At 39.6% G+C, this 23,592-nt stretch overlaps 1 protein-coding gene across 4 annotated transcripts in view; it reads left to right on the forward strand.

Moving 5' to 3' along the window:
• Positions 1-23,592, forward strand: part of LOC141146596 (protein FAM240C-like) — a 247,984-nt gene that overhangs the window by 79,866 nt on the left and 144,526 nt on the right. For 2 of the 4 annotated variants that reach the window (XR_012244966.1, XR_012244967.1), the window contains exons 2-3: positions 6,813-6,961; positions 16,739-20,028. Coding sequence is in view for 1 of the 4 variants with exons in the window: in XM_073632976.1 (XP_073489077.1) it covers positions 6,813-6,961; positions 16,739-16,862 (273 nt within the window). In the remaining 3 variants the exon portion in view is untranslated. Of the gene's footprint in view, positions 1-6,812; positions 6,962-16,738; positions 20,346-21,045; positions 21,126-23,592 lie in introns of those variants that run through there. The other 2 variants (XR_012244968.1, XM_073632976.1) reach the window with 2 other exon arrangements.

The following is a 23,592-nucleotide window of genomic DNA, read 5'->3' on the forward strand; positions in this document are numbered from 1 at the left end:
CCAGTAAGAATACACAAATTTCATCAAGACAAAACCTCTTTGTGTTGGAGAAAATGTGGCCAAATAGCAACGATCATACACATATGGTGGGAATGCCCAATAATAATGGAGTACTGGAAGGAAGTGTTAAATAACATAAAAGAAATAACTGAAGAAGAAATAGAACAAAACATCTGAACTTGCCTCTTCCATATCTATAATAAACCTAAGAAACAATATAGAAAATCAATAGTACCTAACCTCCTGAATGCGGCCAAGGCCTTAATTTCCAAGAATTGGCTAAAAAGGGGAAAACCAGACATTAGAAACTGGCTAAAGGAAATAGATTATCACTACAAAATGGAAGGAGGAGAGAAAAGGGATAATAGTAGATGGGAAAGTTGGAAAAAATACAAAGTCTCAGACATTTATTTAGATAAGATAAAAGAAAGAATAGGTGCAGAGCCAAGTGGATAAATAAATAACATAAAGGAACGGACCAAACACGGGAGGGGGAGGGGGGGTGGGGGGAAATAAGAGGGACTGAGAGAGAATAAGATAATAGTGGGTTCATATTTATAGGAGGCGTTTTGTCGTCGATTTTTTAAATTATTAAATAATATCCTAGAAGGGAAAAACAATAAAGATGTGACGGAAACAATCCACAATGATGTGAAAAATTAGAAGAGATAAAGTTTGACATATAAAGTTGAAATAATGTCTCTCAGAAAAATTTTCGCTGAAGTGGAAAAAAAAAAAAAAATGAAAGAAATGTGGCTGGGATGAGAGGTTAGTGATAAGCTGGAAGGACATCATGCCAATTCCAGTTTTTTAGACAAAACATTTATAACAAAATGTGCCAGGTTAACGAATCTAATGGTAAACAATGTGATCACAATTATTTTGAATCTGTTTTCCAAACATGGTAAAATGAAGGTTACATTTAACCATGTGTTACACAAATTGAATATCCTTTGATAGTGGAAACAGTGCATTTAAAAAAGGGAAATTAAGTAAAATTAAGTAATAATGAGTATTCATTTCTAATATGAGTTTAACAATTTTATTAATTATATAGATATATTGAAACTGGTTTAGACAACCTTTGGTTGGAAATGAAGTCCAGGTTATTGGGGAAATTTGTAAAAATGGGATTAGTTTAGATTAAGATAACAATTTTGTAATTTTACATTTATACAATAAGCCCTTATTGAGAGAAAAAAAAGATTAAGATGAGGTTGTTATTTTGAATAAAGCTGCCATAATATTTAACAAAGCCAAGATGGATGGGATACATAAGAAGTTTCTCTACAAAAATGATATTGTAAGGTTTTTGATGAAAACTTGATGTGCGGTCCATGATGTAAGAGTAATATTAAATAAAATTTAAATATAACAGACCCATCACATCAAGTCCACACACCCTGTTAGGATAGATGCCACCTGCAGCCAGTTGTTTTATAGTTTTTGATGCTTTCTGGTCCATCATACAGATTGGTCCTTTTGTTTTTATTTATTTTTATTTTTGAAATCCAAAGCAGATTGTGTGGATTGTGAAATGATGTGCCCCTTTTTCTTGTAAAGTACAGTGGTATAAGCAGAAGAATAGTTTTGGATTTATGGACATCTCTGCATGACCGCAGGGTATTGTTATCATTTATTATAATATTGCCAGGAAAAAGTTGTCTTTTGAAACATGAAACTGGAGTTCTTACACAAATAGTGTGATAGAAAACAAGCCATTGTAATATATTTATGCAAGCTGGACCCAGTAATGAAGGGTTCACCCCGATATATCAGAGCTGTAGCTTTTATGCAAAGGTGCTATTAGACAAAGTTAGATATTGTTTTGGTCAATGGTCCGACATTCTGTGCAGCAAATTTACAGCTAACTAAATGTTTGTCTAATGAAAGGTTTAAAATATGAGTTTGTTTATGTACAAATCTAACAATGAAAAATGCGTACATTTATTCAAAAGAAAGGAAAAGACGCATGTGTTAAATTGATGACATAGGAATCAGCTGCTGTGAGCCCAGTGCAGGACACACTCCCTGAAGACCCAGATATTACATTTTTTGTAGATTTGAGGATGCAGTTTATCACCCAGAAGGATACTCTGTATTCAAAGTCATTGGATCCTTTTTCCCCAGCTCAAGAAGCAGAGCTCCATGTTTTAGTAAAGCCTGTGAGCTATAAAAAGAGTGTATATTTATATAGATAGTCGAGATATAGAGAGCTTTTGGTTCCATTTAAAGGGCCAGAAGTTTGTTTTTACTTCGGCAGGTAAACCAACCAAGCATGCCAAGTTAATTTGATTGGCTGTTTTCAGCCTTCCAGGTTCTTGCTGAGGTAGCCATATTAACTTTCACACATGGAAGCAGACCAGGTGACTAAGGATGCTGCATTTACAGCCCCGGACACTTGATGGGTCTGTGCAACTCACAGATTCCACCCTAGTTCTGGCCCAGTATAGCTGGGATTAATAATTCAACTTTAAGGACCCCAGAACGAGAAGAACAAGTGGTCCACAGGGGGCAACTTCTTATGAAACAGGACTTTGGAAAAGGTGATCATTTATGTCTGCCAGCCACTCTTTTCCCTTCAGCTTGACACATGGACCGTGTCATCAGTCACAAGCAGTTATGGCTGCCTTAGTAAATGAGCGTGGGATAGAGCCAGGGTTCACCACAGTTGTTTTTATAACACACCACTTCTTGTTTTACCTGTTACCAAAGGTGTTACCAAAAGCTGAACATCCCTCCCAGAGATTACAAAAAGATATATCCAGATGCCCAAGTCAGGATCTTACGAGTATGCATTTTGTCTGTATGGACATGTTTTTTGGATGTCCAGTGGCAAATGCTACTGCAAAGGCCACAGTAAAAAGTGTTATCAGAAGTAGTTTGTAAGTACAGAGTGCCACAAAGTACAGAGAGTAACAGAGGAAATCATTTTTTTTTATAGGAGAGTCCTTACTAGAAGTTTTGAGGTTTTATTTTTACACCCCCCACTGTCTACAATGTAGTGGACAAAGTAGAGTAAGAAACTAGAAAACTTTTGCCTGAATGTTTTCTTATATTTTATGAAGCCCCTAAGGGGGATGTTGGACTCTCTCCCTATGGGTTTTGGTTTGGGAGTGTGTTACTCACTTGCTTATATTTTGTCTCAGCAGCTGAAGTCCTCCATTCGGATCTCACGGAAAATGCTGATGATCTTTTAAGGTTTTTTACAAACTCATTTATGTGTTTTCTCCCTAATTCCAGATCCTAAAAGTTTGGAAGGATCTAAAACTAAAGCCAGGTGACTTTTGGATTGTTAAGAGACATTTATATATAAGGAAATGTTTGGAGACTCAATACAGCATCTATTTCATGTACAGTTTTTGCAAAACTTGAAGGAAAAGTCACCTGGATCCACACCAGACACTGCAAAAATGACTAAATTAAAGAAATCTCTGTGTTTGATTTGTTCCCTCTTGTGATCACAGTCTAGGGTACTTTTTGATTAAATTACTTTAATTGTAAGGGATATATATATATTTGAAATGTAGTTCAGCCATGTTGAAGTCATATTTGTCTTTTGTACGTCTTCCATTTTATGTAGAATTGTCTGTGTTTACATATGCTGATAAGTCAGCATGTCCACAATTCAGCTAGAAGGCCATTCTGGCCACAGGAGTGTACAGCCAGTACTCTGTAAATATGTCTTATCAATCATTTGTTTTTCACAATGAAAAGTCATTTGGTAATGAAAAAGTTGCTCAGCTATTATTTTCTCCACAATGGAGTTTTTTTTTGCCTCTTTGGCCAGGACTACCTCCACCTAAGCATGTGGAGGTTCCAGGTTAAAGGTGATAGCAGGTATGGTTAGTGATCAAAATATTGATCAAAAGAGGGGAGACTGTAATGGAAATTTGTAAGTTCTGTATATAATTGTATTGTATTTTGTATGTATTGCACATTGCCTTCACTGTGCAACAGCTCTAATAATGTTTTCAGTAAATGTTTACATTCTTTCAAGTTCTGATTACAATAAGCCTGCCTATGTAACGCCCCTTGTTACCATAAATGTACAATTGTAATATTAATGTGATACCTACGTAATCATGTGCATAAAAACTTTCAATTGCGTCATAATAAAGCAGAACAGTAATTTGGAAAGATGCTGAGCGTATCTTTTGTGTCTGTTCCCTACTGCAGTAGTTATTATTAATTTGGAACCACTAATCAATATGAGGATAGGAGTTGCCTATCATCAATTCAACCGAGTCACCACACAAAGCACTTAATATACATGTAGCGCCCTGCTCCTTTTGACCAGGCGCTCGCAGGTAAATTTAGTTTTTGGCTTAGCTGTAACCAGCTCAGATTGAATGTATATAGTTTACTGGATCTGTTCTGGAATTGACTTGGTTGTGCAGTTCCCACTGTTGCCAGTAGGTGTCACTGGTACCATGGGACAGTGTGCGAATAACAACTTAGTGAAACTTTAATGAATATTCTTCTTTCAGAAACAGCCCAGTGGGAGGTTCCTGCCACTGTGCTTTCTGGGAGATAGTATTTATGGGACAGATGCCGTGTGCTAAGAGAGTTCTTACCTTGTGGCCCTCCGGGCTGGAGGCTGCGTTACTGCAGCTGTGCAAGTAGGCCCAGAAGCCTGTCTGGGGCCTACTACCGTAGAGGTGGTCCTTAGGCTGTCTTGCCTGCTAGGAAGAAGCCGAACCAAGCGGAGGAGATCCAAGGGAGGGCCCTTGCTGGAGAGAGCCAGGATGAAGGCTGGTCTCTTGGAAGGGCCTGGTGACTTACTTGGAGGACACACCTATCTCTAACCTACCCTTACAGTACTGCCCGGTCGGCTTAAAGGTTCTGGTACTGTGAAGAAGCTGCTCTACAATTCAATCAAGGTAACTAACTGCCTGGCTGCTAAGTTTGTGAGAGAGACTTATCCAGGCATATGCTGGCTGCTAAGCCTGTGAGAGAGGCTTGTCCAGACATCTTGCAGGTTGCTAGATCTGTGGCAGAGATCTACCCAGCCAAACAAGATTTTCAGAGAGAAAGCTGTGTTTTGTCCTCTACGCTGAAGAGTCCGTAAGTGATCTGCTATAAAAAGGTATCTGCAACTCCCCTTCAACCTCTTTACTGCTACTTCTTTCAAAAGTTTTGCAATAAAGCATTGGAAAAAGAACTAAGTGACTGGTGCATACATTGGTGGGCGCAAGGCCCAATATAGACTCTAAGTTCCTGATGTGGTGAAACTACAGGTAAGGGGTGACGGCAACAACCCAAATTAAATCAGCAGCTCCTTCGGGGGTCAGTGCTACATACACTTATTTGGATTTTTTGTTTTTACCAAAGGCATGTAGCAGAATACATTTTGGCCTAAATTTACGATGAAATTGGATTTTATTGGATATGTTTGATAACTAAAGGTTGAAAATATTATTATTTTTTTCAAAATTTTTGGTCTTTTTTTATTTATATTGCAAAAAATAAAAAACCCAGTGGTGATCAAATACCACCAAAAGAAAGCTCTATTTGTGTGAAAAAAAATGAAAAATGGGCAATGGGGATCTAGGAGTGATGTTGCGGCTCTAGGAATTCACAGACATTGTTAAACACCAAATAATGTGACTAGATTAGATCGGATTTTAAAAAAAAATTTTTTATTTACATTGTTTATTTTTTACAGGCTATGCAGGATGGGTAGGGGGAGTGGGAAGGCAGCATTTTTAAGACAAATTGTCATTAACCTTTACTACCACTTAAAGTATTTAAAGTGAAGCTTCTGCCTAACCATAGCCATTCTTAAAAATGCCCCCACCAATATCTTTCCTTTCTACTCTTTGGTCAGTCTGCAAGGGAGAGGAGGGAATGCTAACTTATAGCTGGGCTATGGGATTATGTGTGACGTCTCCGCTCTCAAAATTCCTAGTCATTGTAAGTGCTCACTGCTCTCCCCTGTAGCTGGCAGCTCACTGGCATAGGGGATCGTGTGACCAGACTGGAACGGACAGAACAAAGGTAAGTATACAGATGTTTTTTTTTTTTACATAGGGTAGACAGGATAGGTAGCAGGAGGGGGGAGAGGACATTTTTAAGAATAGTTATGGTTAGGCAGAAATTCCATGTTAAGCATTATTTATCATAACACTGTTGGTAAATTTAGGAAATTTTACAGAGAATGTAACATGTATGGTTAGCTTAAGCGTACATGCACGGGGACATTTACACACACTCCAGTGTAAAAATGTCTGCCATGTTTGTGGTCCTGGGAAATGGCATACAGCTGACCATAGAAGAGGCATCGCTGTACGTGCTTGTACTCATGTAAACGCCAATATTCTTTTACATCAGTGGTGACTGGCGCATGATGTATGATGTATTTTCCAGAACATGAAACTTCAATGAAATAATAAGTCATACATGCATGTGAAGGTGTACCATGTTTCTTTGATGGTTTCAGATGTTAATATTCTACATCACATCACATTTTTATGTCGTCAATGTGAAATACTTGTTATATGTAAATAATTTAGGAATAGTTGAAGTTGATTAAATCAGGTAGAGACTGTCCACTTTGCAGAATGAAAGTTTGCTAAGCTTAGCGAATAACATGACTACAATTTTAAAAAAGCAATTATTTGCAAGAGAACATGATTTTTAAAGCTTCACTTTATTCACTAAGCTCAGTGAACATTTACTTTGTGATCAGTTTCTATTTCATTAGTAAATCATCTTTGCTGGATTTAAAACAGTCTGCTTTTACCAAGTGTTCCTACAGATAAATAATGTATCTCACAACTCACATGACGATTTGAATTACTTTGTTTTAGACGATGGATATCAAAAAGATCCTGGGCTTACGTGAGATAACATCCCATGATGCAGGTGGATTAAAACATTTTTGGGAGAAGAAAATAGAAAAACAAACTATAGCATATCAAATAGAGGATGCAAGAAGAGGCAAAAGTGCGCTTTCTAAGTAAGTATTTTTCTACCTTGATGTCAATAAAGGCTGGAGAAACTGCATCTCATTGATGTCATGAAAGTATATTGTAAACTAGTGACTATCATTATCATTAAAAAAGACTCAGCTGAAAGACACTGGTTCAGGTATTGTAATGTACAAACTAACAATACAGAACATTTGTTTTTACAATATCAGCATGCACTAACAAGTTAAAGAAGATTTTTTTTCAGATATTTTAATCTTCAAATGACACAAAAAAAAAATGCTTATTTAGGCTCTATCTTTAGGCAGGCCATACACGGTGCAAATTTCAGTTGCGGGAAAGAAATTTGCATGGTTCCCCCATCAAGACAGACACTGCTGACAGGGGAATCCCTCCTGCTGAGCCCTTGTCTGTTCCTGGTGCGTGGGGAGGCAGGGGAAGCCATCCCCGCTGGAAGAAGACAGTGATTATCGCTAGCGGCTATAGCAGCTGCTAGCAATAATCACATAATAATCTGGCAGGCTGGTTGCACCTAAGCTGATCGATCGATCAATCAGCTTGGTACATTAAGCCTGTCCATTAATGGTTGGAATCTCGGCTGGTTCCTGCTGAACCAGGCAAGATTCAAACCATGTATGGCTGGCCTTGGTTACAGTCTTAAACCGACACTAAACACTGGTTTTAAAATAACATTTTTATTCAAAAAGATCAGCTGTTTTTTTAATACTTTAAACACCAAATTGTGTGTTTAGAAAAGTATGAATTTCTTCTGTACGTGATTAGGAGCTTGAAAAAAAAAACAAAGGGGTTCATTTACTAAAGGCAAATAGACTGGCCATTGCAAGGGAACTTTCCCCAGAGCTTAATGAATGAGGTAAAGCCCTGCTGACTTCCATCGTCCAATCATGTGCAAGCAAAAATGCTGTTTTTGTTTATTTTCCTTGCACGTGATTGGGTGTTCTTAGCAAAGTCATTTTTCACCGCTTTCACTAATCTCTTGGAAAAATTCCTTTGCAAAGTGAACAGCCTAATTGCCTTTAGTAAATTAACCCAAAACTACAGTTCAGTTCTCATCCCTTTCCATCATAGTGTGGGCTGGCCAAGGTAAAGTTTACATGCAAACTGCATTAAAATAAACTATACAGGTCTGCTTTAGTATATCAGTCTCTGGAAAAATGGATTTAAAATAGTATGCACACGTTTTGTACAGCAAGAGAAATTTTAATCAATGCAAAATTAAGCTTATCGTTTATAAAATAAAAATTCAATATCGGTCTGATGTTAGTAAAAGTGGAACAATATACGCATGGAAGCCCTGTAGGCATGTAGTACAACTAAGACAGCTCAACAGAAATGTACACTCAACAATATTTGATAAAATTACTGCTTCATAAACACTATTGATTTATGTGATTGATAAATGACGTTTTTACCATGTCTGAAACCAGACATTTTTCTTGCATACATATTGATGATACCAATTAAGCCTCCTACATGTAGCAGATTGAAAATATTATTAAACCTTTGTAGCAAATGGAAGTAAAACTGATTGCACAGCTCAAAACAATTTTCCTTTCATAAATGATTGATATTTTGTGCATATTATTAAAAACACATCTGAGATGCTTTAAAAAGAAAATCATACCTGTTAAGTACATTAAACATGCGTTGCACCTCGGTATAAAAAACATACTGACAATATTTATTTTCTTATTAACTCTATATTATTTAACAGACTTTTGCTCATTAAACCATTAGCCATCTTCTTGCCCTGTATCTTGTATAAGTGGTATTAGTAAGTACCTAGGGTTAGTACCAAAAGCAAAATAGCTGTTCACTTTGTTAGGAAAGTTTCACCTAGCAAGGAGATTTGCCCCAAAGCTTACTGGGTGTGGTGAAATTTCACTTTTGCAGAGAATATCCAATCACACACAAGGGAAATATAAAAGCAGTATTTTTGCTTGAATGAGATTGGATGGTGGAAGTCAGCAGAGCTTCACCTCATTCACTAAGCTCAAGTGAACAGTCGTTAGTAAATCAACTCTCTAGAGTCCAACATGATCCCAATAGTCTACAGTTATGGTTTTAGAAAGGAGGCAATACCCCCCCCCCCCAAAAAAAAAATATAAAAACTATTATTATCTCAGTGTTTTACTATAAATGTAAAAAGGACAATAAACACACAGACAACATTTCATGCAGTCTAATCTATTCTTTCACGTTTCTGCTACCCAAAAAACACACTAACTGAAAAAAAAACACTCTATAAACAGATATCTGTATAGTTAAAGTTCCTAAGAAACCACATGCACAGAGAGCCTACTATCACTAAAACTATCATAATGTGAAAGTGTGGTCAATCTGATTACCACTGAAATATTTGGGTGACTATAAAGCATGGCCCAACTACTGGTTAACAATCTCTATATAGCATATACAATTTTCTTCTGTTATGAATAGTAGCCATATTTATGCAGATCTCACTGAGAGTGATAGAGACATGCACATGCTTACCAGAACTTGGTTGATATTACAGTGCGGCTCATTGGTGTACACTAATAGGCACTACAGATGCTTATAAGTTGAGATGAGCGAACCAAGACATCTTGTAAACTAGCAATTGACTGTGATCACTCCAAACCATGCAATATAAACAGTGTATGCAAACTTTTGGTGCTCTATACTAAAAAAAAGTCAGATATTTTTAGTTGGTTGTAATCTTTATCATGCTCCCTCGCACTGCCTTGCATGTCCTCCTATTGTCTCCTGTTCCTTCCTAATCTTTATCATAGTAATCAGGCACAGTTGCATTATCAAATACAACCCTTATTTTAAAGCATTCGAGAAGCACAATATATTGGTTCCACTGCCACTTGATCACTCTGTCACTTAAACCCAGCCTTTCCAAGCAACAATATGTGAAATGTAAGTAAATCCTAATCACACACTTGACTTGTTTTCTCTATTTTACACTCCCTAAAGATCAGCTCCATGCTTCTTTGGAAAAAATTAAAAGTCGGCAGCTACAAATACTGTATGGAGGAAGAAATTGGTGGCTGCACACCGAAGTAGCAAAAAGTCCCTTTATCTCTCTTCAATAAAACATGATATGACACCACAGGATGGTAGCATGTAGACGCGTTTCACACTGTTACATTGTGCTTATTCATTAGGGACACTTACCGTATATACTCGAGTATAACCTGAGTTTTTCAGCACTTTTTTTATGCTGAAAACCCCCCCTCCGCTTATACTCGAGTCAGGGCAGGGATACCGGGCATTAGGCTGCTTGTCCTGGGGCTGCATTGCACTGTGGCTGGAGCTCTCCCCTCTCTCCCTCCCTTACACAGCGTGAGACTGCTGTGTCTCGGTGCTGACTCTGAAATTTTCGACCGCCCTGTGACAAAAGTCCCACCCTCTCTCCCTCCCTTACACAGAGGGAGACCGCTGTGTCTCAGAGCTAACACTGAAATTTTCGGCAGTGACGTGACAAAAGTCCCGCCCTCCTCCTAGACCAGCTTGTGTGATAGTCAGAACACTGCGTCTATCACACAAGCTGGTCTAGGAGGAGGGCGGGACTTTTGTCACAGCACGGCCGAACATTTCAGACTGAGCTCCGAGACACAGTGGGAGATACCCATTGTGCAATACAGGTACTGACACACAGTCACTACTAGTGAAGCTGCAATGACGAGCACATTGAGGCTGCAATGATGAGCACATTGAGGCTGCAATGATGAGCATATTGAGGCTGCAATGACGAGCACATTGAGGCTGCAATGATGAGCACATTGAGGCTGCAATGATGAGCACATTGAGGCTGCAATGATGAGCACATTGAGACTGCAATGATGAGCACATTGAGGCTGCAATGATGAGCACATTGAGGCTGCAATGACGAGCACATTGAGGCTGCAATGACGAGCACATTGAGCCTGCAATGATGAGCACATTGAGGCTGCAATGATGAGCAAATTGAGGCTGCAATGACGAGCACATTGAGGCTGCAATGACAAGCACATTGAGCCTGCAATGATGAGCACATTGAGGCTGCAATGATGAGCACATTGAGGCTGCAATGACGAGCACATTGAGGCTGCAATGACGAGCACATTGAGGCTGCAATGATGAGCATATTGAGGCTGCAATGATGAGCAGATTGAGGCTGCAATGACGGGCACAATGAGGTGGCAATGATGGGCGTGAGACTACAATGATAGGCATGGTGAGTCTGCGGTGATGGGCACAGTGAGGCTACAATGATGGGCATGGTAAGGCTGCAATGATGGGCATGGTGAGGCTGTGGTGATGGCCACAGTGAGGCTAGAATGATGGGCACGGTAAGGTTGCAATGATGGGCATGGTGATGCTGCGGTGATCGGCACAGTGAGGCTACAATGATGGGCAGTGAGGCTGCATTGATGGCACAGTGACGCCGGCAGCCTCTGCATTGTCCGCGCCACACCGCATCCTGAAAATTTACTAGTAGCTGCTGCATTTCCCACCCTAGGCTTGATACTCGAGTCAATAAGTTTTCCCAGTTTTTTGTGGCAAAATTAGGTGCCTCGGCTTATATTCGGATCAGCTTATACTCTAGTATATACGGTACCTGTCTTGGTATCCCACAATGTCCTCACCCAAACCAACTCTATAATGGGCTTCGAATGCAAGCACCGGCATCTCTAGTAAGGGAAACAGGAAGTGAAGCCTTGAGCCTTCACAGCCTGTTTCCTACTGCAAATGTGCGAGTTGTGCTGCACCTTGTGAATGGTCCTGTAGTCTTCTGGGACCTGTGATGTTTTCCAGATGACTGCGGGGGAAGGAGGGGGGCCGGGGCGATCTTAGCCGAAAGTGGGAGCAGGTACCTGTCAAAACCCTCCACTGCCGCATTTGCCACATTTTTTTGGGGGGGAGAGGGTGCAAACAAGTGGAGCTTACCCTTTTGGGTGGAGCTAAGCTTTGATGTGCCATTAAAATTTTTTGTTATATTTATTCAATAAATACAGAAAATACCTGTTAGTTTTGCCAGAAATCTTGTTAGCTGATAACTTATGTGCTATCTGTCTGTGCACAAGTAAGAGGTTATGGAGATAAAAGAGAAGCTGCCTAACAAAATCTAGCCTGCAGTTCCCTGCTATAGAAGAGGTATTATGTTTACCTCTCCAGTGGCCTATGTCTACAACCTTCCTTCCGTTACATGTTGCAGCCACAGTTCAGCCTTTAACACTTACAGGAGTTTCAGGTGTCCCCCACCATGTGCTATAGTCCCTTTCATTAATCCTTACATCAATATAAATATGCACTGATTACTGTATAAATGTCACTGGCAGGGAAGGGGTTAACACTAGGGGGCAATCAAGGGATTACGTGTGTTACCTAGGGAGTGATTCTATCTAAGGGGGAGGGGACTGATTGGGGGAGGTGACCGATCGGTGTCCCTATATACAAGGGACACACGATCAGTCTCCTCTCCCCTGACAGGACGTGGATCTGTGCTCTGTGACAAGCAATCGCGGGTGCCCGGCGGACATCGCGGCTGCTGGGCATGTGCATCGGCTCCTGAGTGACGCAGTGGCACATGCGTACCCCCTAGACGGCCCATGAAGCCGAGGACGTCATATGACGGCCGGCCAGGATGAGAGAGCCACCTTGCAGCCATCATATTACTATGCACGGGATGGGAAGTGGTTAAAAAAAAGACGAATGCTAAAGAGTCTGACCAAGGCTGCATTGTTTAATTGGAATGACTGAACTGACACGGCTAGGGAAGCACAGCTGACAGTGCTTCTAGCAGGGACCTGTCAGTTTGATTTGTTTTAGGTGGACAGTATTCAATGCTCTAGAGGTGCACTGAATGGAAAATTTGGTGCTGAAACCGAAAATGCAGGATGCACTTGGCCGAAAAATGAAACCAAAATTGACAGTTTTTTAAAAATATATATTTTTTATATGTAATTGTATTAAATACAACTTTTTAATTTATATTTTGAATTTAATTGAATATGAATGTATTGTTGGCCAAAAACAAACTCAAGAAAAATGTATCCCTTTAAATTCTATGTATGTCTTCACAGTGGTCTGTTGCGCTTCCGTTGGGGTATTTAAAATCCTGCTTGCTGCATTTTTGGTCAGTTAAAAAAACTGTACCAAAAAGCACCTCTCCGTTGAATTGCATTGAAAATGCAGAAAGAATACATCATATATATAACGCACCCGTATTACATTTTTGATGCGGTTTTTGAGTCACGACCTATGAAAAACACACCATGAGCACAGTAAAACCGTGGTAAAATCACAGCAAAATTGTGATAAGATTGCAACAAAGTCCAATGCATTTTCGGTGCCTTTATCAGAACATTTTAATGCCGATAACACCTTTTTCGGTCCGCTCTGTTTTAACCGCCGAAATATCTGTGCATCTCTTCAATGCTCAATCAAAGACCGATAAGCATCCAAAATGCTTTTAACAATTTCTAACAAAACAATAGACGATCATCTTATTTCTCATGTGTCTCTTTAGCAAACACACATACACATTTCTCTGGCACTGAGTGTTTCAACCAGTCTTTTATGCATGCAGTCAATTAAAATACACACACAATATATAAATATATACATACATATACTGTACATAAAGAAAATCCACACACGTAACAGGATAAACACACCCCCGATTGCATATTTGTCAGCTGAAGTGATCTTGTCCTCCGGGATAGGTATACCCTTCGTGTGACAAGTTGTCAAAACAGAGGGAGATTTCCAGGAATATTCGGCCCTGGGACTGATCCTGCAAAGGAAGGACACTTGGCCTTGATGACAATCATTTGAATGCATCTGGAAATATTTTCCAATATATACACTTGTACTTTCATATGCTGTCATCGTTAACAAACAAGGGAAAAAACCATTCTAAACTTGGTACACGATAACCATCTGGACTTCTGCAGTGACACATCCACATGACTGTGATGACAAGCAGTCTTGTAATATGTAATATGTATTGGTGTCATGATCTCCTTCCAGCTTGCTGCCACTTCTCACACGCAGTATCATTTTACTTTATTTATTTAAATGCAAAGCCTGATGACAAGATACTTTTCAATCAACTGTTCTTCTGAAGCTTTGTCATTTCAGCCATTCCCCCTTGAAGCTTCATGAGAAAAGAAAGCATCTCTTTACAATGATGAGCACACAGTACGCTTATAAATGAATGCAACTTGAGCGTTAAAGGCTGATTAATAATAACACAGTGAATAACTCTGGTGATAGCAGCAAATCCTATTTAATACAAGTATATCTGTAGCAGGCTAGAGGAGCCTGATATTACTTCAGAAATGTTTATATGCAGAACTCAAGCATTGTGTTCTAAGACCGGGAGCTGAAACAATTGGCTCATGGGCTTTGGATCTTGCTTCACAGTGCTTGTAATAGGAACACTTGTAACAGATCACTGTAAACACAATGCTTCCACACATAATGTATACATTTGAAGTGATGTGATTTCACGAATGACGTTATGTCTCTTCTTCCCTTCTTCTTAGTATGGAGGCTCGGGCAGAGCTATTGCAGCTCCCTGTAGCATCTCTCTGCAGCAATAAACCATTGCTATAATGGATACTGATTGCAGCCAGCAGTAGATCACTATTAGAAGTGATCTGTTGCTGCACAGCTGCATAGGGAGGTCTACATCAGCTCTCCATTGACCAAATCCAGACCCCCCCCCCCCATGAAGAAAAAAAGACAACTGCTTACATTAACCAATTTTTTTCTTCCTGTGCACAACGTAATATACTGTCAAAAAGAGAATACAGCTCTACGTTCACTTTAAGCTTTACCATTCCGCTACTTTACATAAAAATCACATTTATTATTATTATTTATTACAGGTACTTATATAGCACCGTCAATTTTTGCAGCACTTTACATATATATTGTACATTCACATCAGCCTCTGCCCTCAAGGTTACTTATCTATCTAACAATCTAAGGTCCCTAACTTACATTCACATATTAGGGACAATTTAGACAGGAGCCAATTAATCTACCAACATGTCTTTGGAGGGTGGGAGGAAACCGGAGTACCCGGAGGAAAGCCACGCAAGCACAGGGAGAACATGTAAACTCCAGGCAGGTAGTGTCGTGGTTGAAATTCGAACCGACAACCCTAGTGCTGCTAGGCAGAAGTGCACTTATTCAATATAATTTTATTTAGCAGACTTTGATAGGTATATTTTTGGTAAGGGAGGTGTAAAAATTACATAAACGTTGTGCTAGGAAAAATTACATGAAATTGTATTTTTTTCTCATTTTGTTTTTTCCAAAGTTCTTTCCAAAAGAAGCAATGAAATGATTTTATACAAATCTGCTAGCAAACTAAACCCTTATCTCTTCTGGAAAAAATTATATATAATATGCTAGGGTTTGCTACAAACGCTCTGGGGAGGATAAATTATTTCATACATCATGCATTGATTTAAAGCATCCAGTATCACCGAGGGTTTAGCCTTTGTAGTAAAGGCACATGTTTTTGATGCCATTCATTATAATGTAAAGTATGCTGTATATATGTATTTCTTTATTGACAGAACTAACCCTTTCACAGCACTATACGGCCCATTTCTATGGTATTAAAAGTGATTGTAAAGTCTAATTTATTTTTATAAAATAACAAACATGTTATACTTACCTGCTCTGTTTTAGTGGATTTGCACAAAGCAGCCCGGATCCTCCTCTTCATGGGCCCCTCGCCTGTGTTCCTGGCCCCTCCCTCCTGTTGAGTGCCCCCACAGAAAGTAGCTTGCTATGGGTGCACCCAAGCCGAGCTGCAGCTCCATGTGTCCATTCAGACACGGAGCTGCGGCCCGGCCCTACCCTCTCTCTCTCCTGATTGGTTAACTGACTTTGATTGACAACAGCAGGAGCCAGTGGCGCCACTGCTGTGTCTCAGCCAATCATGAGAGAGAGTCCAGGACGGCCTAGACACTTGTGCACATTGCTGGACAGGGATGGGGCTCAGGTAAGTATTAGGGGGGCCGAGGGGGCTGCTGCACACAGAAGGCTTTTTATCTTATTGCATAGAATATATTGGGATTAAAAACCTTCTGACTTTACAACCTCTTAAGGGCTCCCAATTAACTTTACAGATTTCTTCTATGGGTCCAGGCATTAACAATAGGGGTTAATTTACTAAATCAAAAAGAATGTTCACTTTGCAAGAGAAGTTGCACTTTGCAAGGTAATTGGTCTTGAAGCTTAGTAAATGAGGTGAAGCTCTGATAATTTTCGTCATCTAATCATGTGCAAGCAAAAATGCTGTTTTTTGTTGTTTTTTTACAAAGTGAACCCAGGGATGGGTTTACCATTAGGCAAAGTAGGCCTGTAAATTTAGGGGGCAGGGACAAAAGGACACTTTTTCTTGTATGTGTATCAGCCACGCATTTTTCCTTTCATCATTGATCTCATACAGGCCTAGTAACACTACGACATTTTAGAAGCAGAGAAACAAGGGAACAATATATGCATAGTAGCAGGGGTTGTTGCTTTGGGTGCCAAATGTTGGGTGCAACCCTGACATGAAAAGTTGCACTAAAGAAATTAAAAGTTAAATATTTAATTAAAAAGAAATGGGAAACAGTTTTTTTTTTAATTTATTTACATACTACCATTACCATTTGTATTGTGTTACCTGACCCTGGGCCTATGTTAGATTGCAGTGTGACACAACCCCTTCTGCCCATGACTTGTTATTCTGTAATATTCCTAGAACACCTTTTCAGATCAATAAAAATGTCTCTCCCCTGTTTCAGACTGCGAGAAGAATGGAAGCAAAGGCTGGAAAGCAGAATTAGCATGTTACAGTCTCTACAAGAAGAACAGAGGCAGCAACTGTATGCAAAACAACCTGAGCCCAAAGCAAACACGGCAGCCTAAAGGATATGAATATAAGACTGATTATTTGCTACAAAACATTTTTCTTTTCTTTCAACATTGCAGATTTGGACAAGTGTCTAGAAGATCTGTGTGCGTGATATACAAATATGATGGGGTCAAATAGCCCCACGCATGCCATGCAATAAGCCTTAGTATAGCTAATGTGTTTGGGTTTTTTTCTTTTTATATATTATGGCTGATACTATCAGTATTAATCTGATTTTTCATGCAGCAACCTGCTCCAAACACAAAAGACCTAGTTTACAGTACTGAATAAATTATAAACCTGTGCTCCTTCAACATGCATATTTATAAGGTGTGCTATGTCCTTTTGTCATTTACAACCAAATTAAGCAAATTGTAAGCCTGTTGATAAGGATATTTAAAGCCATGAATTACTTTTTGCTTCAAGAATCACATAACAGGAAATGAAGAGTGACGCCTTGAGTAGGGTGCCAGCGCGGCCCCATTGTTTTCCTTCTGTATTGCAGGCGCCTCTGGCACAGAAGAGCTACTTACTGTATGAAAGTTACAAGCAACCAAATTAATATATTAATGTGAAACTTGGAAAGATTAAAGCTGTATCCCTTGTGTATTTTACATTTGTTAGTAATAAGAATACAAGTGTTGGGTCTTTTTCTATAAACTGCTTAGAGTTTTTTTGACAGCTGTTTACCTTATTTTTGGATACCAAGGTTAAATCTTTATTAAAACTGAGCTCCAGGCTGATATAAAATACACCGATTGTAAAAACACAAATAATGCAGCTCTGTTTTTTTTTATACATCATTACATTTATTTTTTAGGAGCCAGTCAGCTATGCTTGCAGCTCTAACAAGCTAGCAAAGAGCATTCAGATAGTGGGAGAGAGAGAGAGAAGTTACATAGTGATGAGAGAGATGAGTGCATCATTTTTCTACTTTTCTTTTCACTGTCCAGTCACAGGCTGGGGGAGGCAGAAGACCAGTATGTGATAAATAAAAAAGCACTTTCACCTTGCCCTTTTAAGGCAAAATGACAGGGGAAGATTTACTAAAACTGGCAAACCCAGAATCTGGTGCAGTTGTGCATGGTAGTCAATCAGCTTCTTACCTCAGCTTGTTTAAGTAAGCTTTGGCAATAAAACCTGGAAGCTGATTGTTTCTATGCAGAATTGCACCATATTTTGCACTTTCCAGTTTTAGTAAATAACCCCTACAGTGTCTATGCAAAGGCCATCTTATATTCACCTGGCCTGTGATCACTTGCTGCTCCCTCCCCCACCACAACCAATGCCACTGCAAAGCCCTGCCATTATTAGGTCTTGTGACAGTGCTTGGGTCTAGGGATTGGCTGCTATGGCCAAGTATTATCACCAAAGAACATGTTGCATGTTCCCCTATCCAGAAGGAGGTGTCATCAGCTGTGATGGAGCGTCAATGAAGAGACGCTGTCACTTTGCAATGCATGGAAAAATCGGGTCTTGCTCCTGCCATACAAAGCTATGCTGTGTGGCAAAGCTGTGTAAATCTTAGGGCTGAATGGGCAGAAATACAAATTCCTTAACAGGTCAAAAAAAGCTCCCATTGATGCATTTTATTTGTTTATTTAGCTGTTTACCTGGTGTTCAGCTTTAATTTAGGCTTTTTATTTTACAATTTATGCAATCACGTGAACTTGCCTGTGTACAGCACTTTATAATATTAAAGGAAACAATTAGTAGTAAGTCACATTTAACTAGCCTAAGTGAGTAATGTCGAAGACCTGTCAAAGTTTACCCAAGTGGCTTTGCATTAAGGTGACTAAGTTACCTAGGGAATATACCTTAAATGCTGGGGTATGTTCCAGGCACACATTCTAGTGAAGAAATCACTCAGGCGAGTGGTGAAACATCTTCAGCATTACTAAATAAGTCTAGTTATTATTATTATTATATAGGATTTATATAGCGCCAACCGTTTATGCAGCACTTTATAATATAAAAGTGAATTTTGACTGATTACTAACTAAACCATGACCATCTCAGAAATACAGATTACAGATTAGAGAGTGAAATCAGTACTCCTGGTCTGCATACTTGTTCCAGGTTTAGAAGTAATTAGTGTTAACATGGCAGCCAGCCAACTAGCAATTTTAGAATGGGATGTTAGTAGTGGCAGCTTCTATATTCTTTCAGTACATGCTACCTTTAAGAACCAGACCATGCTAAACTGAAGAATGTCATTTGTGTAATTAAACCTCTGCAAACAAAAATTGGGCCCCAGGAGTTTTTAGCACATTATGGCAGAATTACCTGCCGCTGTCATCACTACCATCTGTCACAGATGCCACCATCTTCTCCCAGTCTTTCTTCTGGGTTTCAACTCTTCGGCTGCTTGGTTGGCCAGTTTGCAATGGTGCCATGTATATGCACAGGAGTCACATCATCCGGTGTGCCGTAAATGCATGCTGAGCTATGCATGCATTGCCCAGGTGTACACAAACCCTGAAAGGCAGGGAGAAGGGATTATGACAGATAAGACCAATAGGCTCCCTTCTGTTATAAAAATCTTACCTGTCAGTGTTTTATTTTTTTACTTTTGATTCCACTTTAACTCCTTTCCCAGTGTAAAATACTGTACTCTGACACAGGCAGTTCCTAATGAGCCCTGACATTAGCTAATGACGTGATATTCAGAAATAGCACACTGTACGAATGGCCTATCTAATTTATCCATGAGTAGTTTTCTGTGTTATTTTACCACAGTAATAAACTCCAATTGCATGTTAGCCTATAAAAAAACAGCTTTTATTGTGTTTTTTTTTAACCCTGTTGCTTTTCACCAGGGATATTCAAAATTTTGAGGGATAGCACAGCATTGAGATGCAACATCACTGTACTTGTTGCTGCCGTTAGCAGTGTAGGCACCAGGGAAGCCTATGAAGTCCCAGCATGGACTGGAATGTCAATGATTTGAAAATAGGGAGGAGTTGTAGGGGGAAAGAGGAAGAGCTGTCTATAAAGAGCTGGGCACAGCTTGGCAGCTATTTTCTGGCATTGTATGTTAGAGATAGATTACCATCTGTTAGAGAGGGACAGTGCAAGAGGAGAACCTGAGAAAGAGAGGAATGAAAGTCCAGAAACTGTGGGAGTTGCAGGAGACATTGCTATTATATCTACAAAAAGCAAGCTGCAGAGAATTAAATGGTAAGGCACACCTGAGTGACTGGCTTTTTCTCAGATGTCTATTAGTGAATGGCTGAATTTTTATGGTACAGACAGAAGCACAAGTGTTGTTTATCTGAAAGGGATTCTGAAGGTGCCATCCTGGATGTTACTGGAGTGGTTGTGTATCTGAAGGTATAACAACAAAGTGTAATTACAGAAAGTGTCATATAAATTTACCTGCTTGTTGTGTCCTGAATAATGTATCCCATGCTAAAAAGACTGTGACTGGATGTGAGTTTTTACCAAAGTTTCTTTCCTGTTGGAAGCTGGAAAATAAAAGATGTGATTTAAAGTGATTGTAAGGGTTAGTTTTTTGTTTTTTTTTTAATAACAATCATTTCATACTTACCTCCACTGTGCAGCACATTTTGCACAGAATGGCCCCGAACATCCTCTTCTGGGGTCTCCTCCCCACATCAGATAACCCCCTAGGAGAAGCGCTCTCCTGAGGGGGTTAGCTTGCGGGCGTGCTCCCGAGTCCATCATTCGGCGTCCATAGCCGTCGAATGTATGACTCGGCCCCGCCCTCATCATTGGATTTGACTGACAGCAGCGGGAGCCAATGGCTATGCTGCTATCAATCTATCCAATCAAGAGCCGAGTACCCCCTGCAGAGAGACAGCGCTTCCCCTCCGGGTCAAGTTCCAATGCTCAGGTAAGTAAGGTGAAAAAACACAAAGGTTTACAACCCCTTTAAGTGGAACTCCATGCAAAATACAACATTTCCTTAAATAAAGATGAACCTTTCCTTACATGCTTTTCAATGTGCTGTTTTTTTATCCTTTTCCTTTCTAAGTATTTACCTGTTGTTCTTGCCAGTAGTGCTGCAGTGACCTGATTTCCTGCATTGGGCCTACAATGCTACAATACTGCTACTGAATTTGCAGCATTGTGAACTCTCTGCTCCCCTTCTCTGCAGACAGCTAGGCAGAGACATCATCACATTGCAACATTTACTAATATAGAAATGAATATGTATTGTATCTCTGTTCCCAGTTACCTCCAACATAGAAAAGTGACATGACAGCATCAATAAACCAGCCCACTGCCCCACTAGGAAGAAGACTGCATAAGGTAGTGGCGGTCAAATGACAATGCAATGATTTAAAAGAATTTTTAAAAATAATCTTTGCTGTAATCTAAAAAGAAGGATACTCTTTAACCACTTGCTTACTGGGCACACATACCCCCTTCCTGCTCAGGCCAATTTTCAGCTTTCAGCGCTGTCACTCTTTGAATAAGAGTTGCGCGGTCATGAAACACATCATTTTTTCCACACAAATAGAGCTTTCTTTTGGTGGTATTTAATCAACCTTATAATCCAAATATATACAGGAATGTATAAATTGCCTCAGTGCTAATAAATAAATAGTTATCATGCAAACTCCACAAAATTCATACAATATAGAATCAAAACATTCATGTATCAAATATAGTGATCCAAATACATGCGAAAATAATTAAAGTGATCTGGTGAACAAAAGTGCTAAGTGCAAACACACTGGATGTCAAAATTTCATATAAATATCATTAAATAATAAAGTCCAATTGTCAATCCCCCTGAGGAAGATACGATTTATCCCTGTATCGGCAGATGTTGGGGAGGGGACAGGACGGTGCAGGAGAGAGCTGATCTGTCTCAGAACGGAGAGACACTGAAGCACGCAGCAAATGTGAGTACCCTGTCAGAGGGGTTATGGTTTACTAATAAAAGTATAGAATTAAAAAAAAAACAGTATCACACTATCAAGTTTTTCTATGTTTTATGTGAGTGTGGAAGCAACACCACTGAGCAGCCCAGGACTCCAACACTGACACTGAACTCAGGGGTGGTTCAAAAGCGTGTTCTGACTGAACTTAATTGTGAGCGTATACACATAAGGGGGAGCACCTGAGTGAACACGAGTTGCATCACTAGTACAAGCTGTGAATAACTGGAATGGACTTTATTATTTATATGAAATTTTGACATCCAGTGTGTTGCACTTAGCACTTTTGCTCACCGGATCACTTTAATTATTTTTGCATGTTTTTGGATCACTATATTTGATACATTAAGGTTTTGATCCTATATTGTTTGAATTTTTTGGAGTTTGCACAATAACACTTTATTTATTAACACTGAAGCACGTTATACATTCCAGTATATATTTGGATTATAAGGTTTTTCTGATGTTTTGATCACACACTTTATGGAAAAATAATTAATTTTTTTGTGCACATAAATATTTTATTTATTTTGTGTCATTGTAATAAGGCACTCATGCTAACATCCATAATTGCAGTATTTATATATTTTATATATATATATATATATATATATATATATATATATATATATATATATATATATATATAGCTTCTGCGTGGTCATATGGGACGTGATTAGTGCTAGCAGCTGTCCTGATAGGAGGTGTTACATATTTACATATTTATGGTAGCTTTTCTCCTTCATTGATGTGCACTGATGAGGCTGCACTGATGGGCACTGATAGGCTGCACTGATAGGTAGCACTGATAAGGTGGCACTGATGGGCACTGATGAGGCAGCACTGGTGGGCACTGATCAGGAGGCACTGATGAGGTTGCACTGATAGGTGGCACTGATATGCGGTACTGAAGGGCACTGAAAGGTGGCACTGATAGGCGGCACTGATAGGTGGCACTGATGGGCACTAGTAGGTGGCACTGATGAACACTGATAGGTGGTACTGATAGGCAGCACCGATAGGTGGCACTGATGATGAGGCACTGGTGGGCATTGGTGGGTGGCGTTGGTGGGCACTGGTTAGCAGTACTGATGGGCACTGTTAATGGGACTGGTGGGCACTGGTAAGCAAAACTGTGTGGAACCAATGTCGCTTTTTACAGAAACCAGTAATCAGCTTGTTTTTTCCTCCTCACGCTGTCAGCGTGAGGAAAAAAGAAAAACGCTTACCGACTTCGGTTTACATCATGTGATCAGCTGTCATTGGCTGACAGCTGATCATACGGTAAAGGGCTGGAATCAGGATTGGACTTTTACTCTGATCTGTGATCAGCCAAGTCCCAAGGACTCGGTGATCACAGAGCAAAAGCACAGGAGGACCTCCATGCATGCCCTCCCAGCAATTTAAGCCACGCTGTAGCCGTCTTTCGACTATAGCGTGGGTTTCAAGTGGTTAAGGTATATTGGTTGTTGCAGACCTTCCTTCTGCTTTAAATCTGATTGCCATTTATTTGCTACACAGTGCCTACATGTTGACCCATCTAACATTGTGTCAATTTAGTGTACAAACAAAAACAAACAAAGATTTCTCAGCACACTTACCAGCTAGCCTGAAAACAACCAAATTGACCCTTTCTAACAATTCAAGTTAAAAACAGAGGGTTTTGTCTGCATACATTTGCAAATATACAGTATGTATATGCCACAATACCTATGTCAAGGCTCCTCTGTGTACTGTGGTCCTAACTTTATAATTTTCAGAGTCTTCCAAGCTGGAGAATATATAGAAGTGGACAGATTAAGGGTAGGTTTGCCCACAGGGAGCCCACTTCTCC

The sequence above is a fragment of the Aquarana catesbeiana genome, linkage group LG01 (genome assembly GCF_042186555.1).
Source record: "Aquarana catesbeiana isolate 2022-GZ linkage group LG01, ASM4218655v1, whole genome shotgun sequence".
NCBI classification, from domain to species: domain Eukaryota; kingdom Metazoa; phylum Chordata; class Amphibia; order Anura; family Ranidae; genus Aquarana; species Aquarana catesbeiana.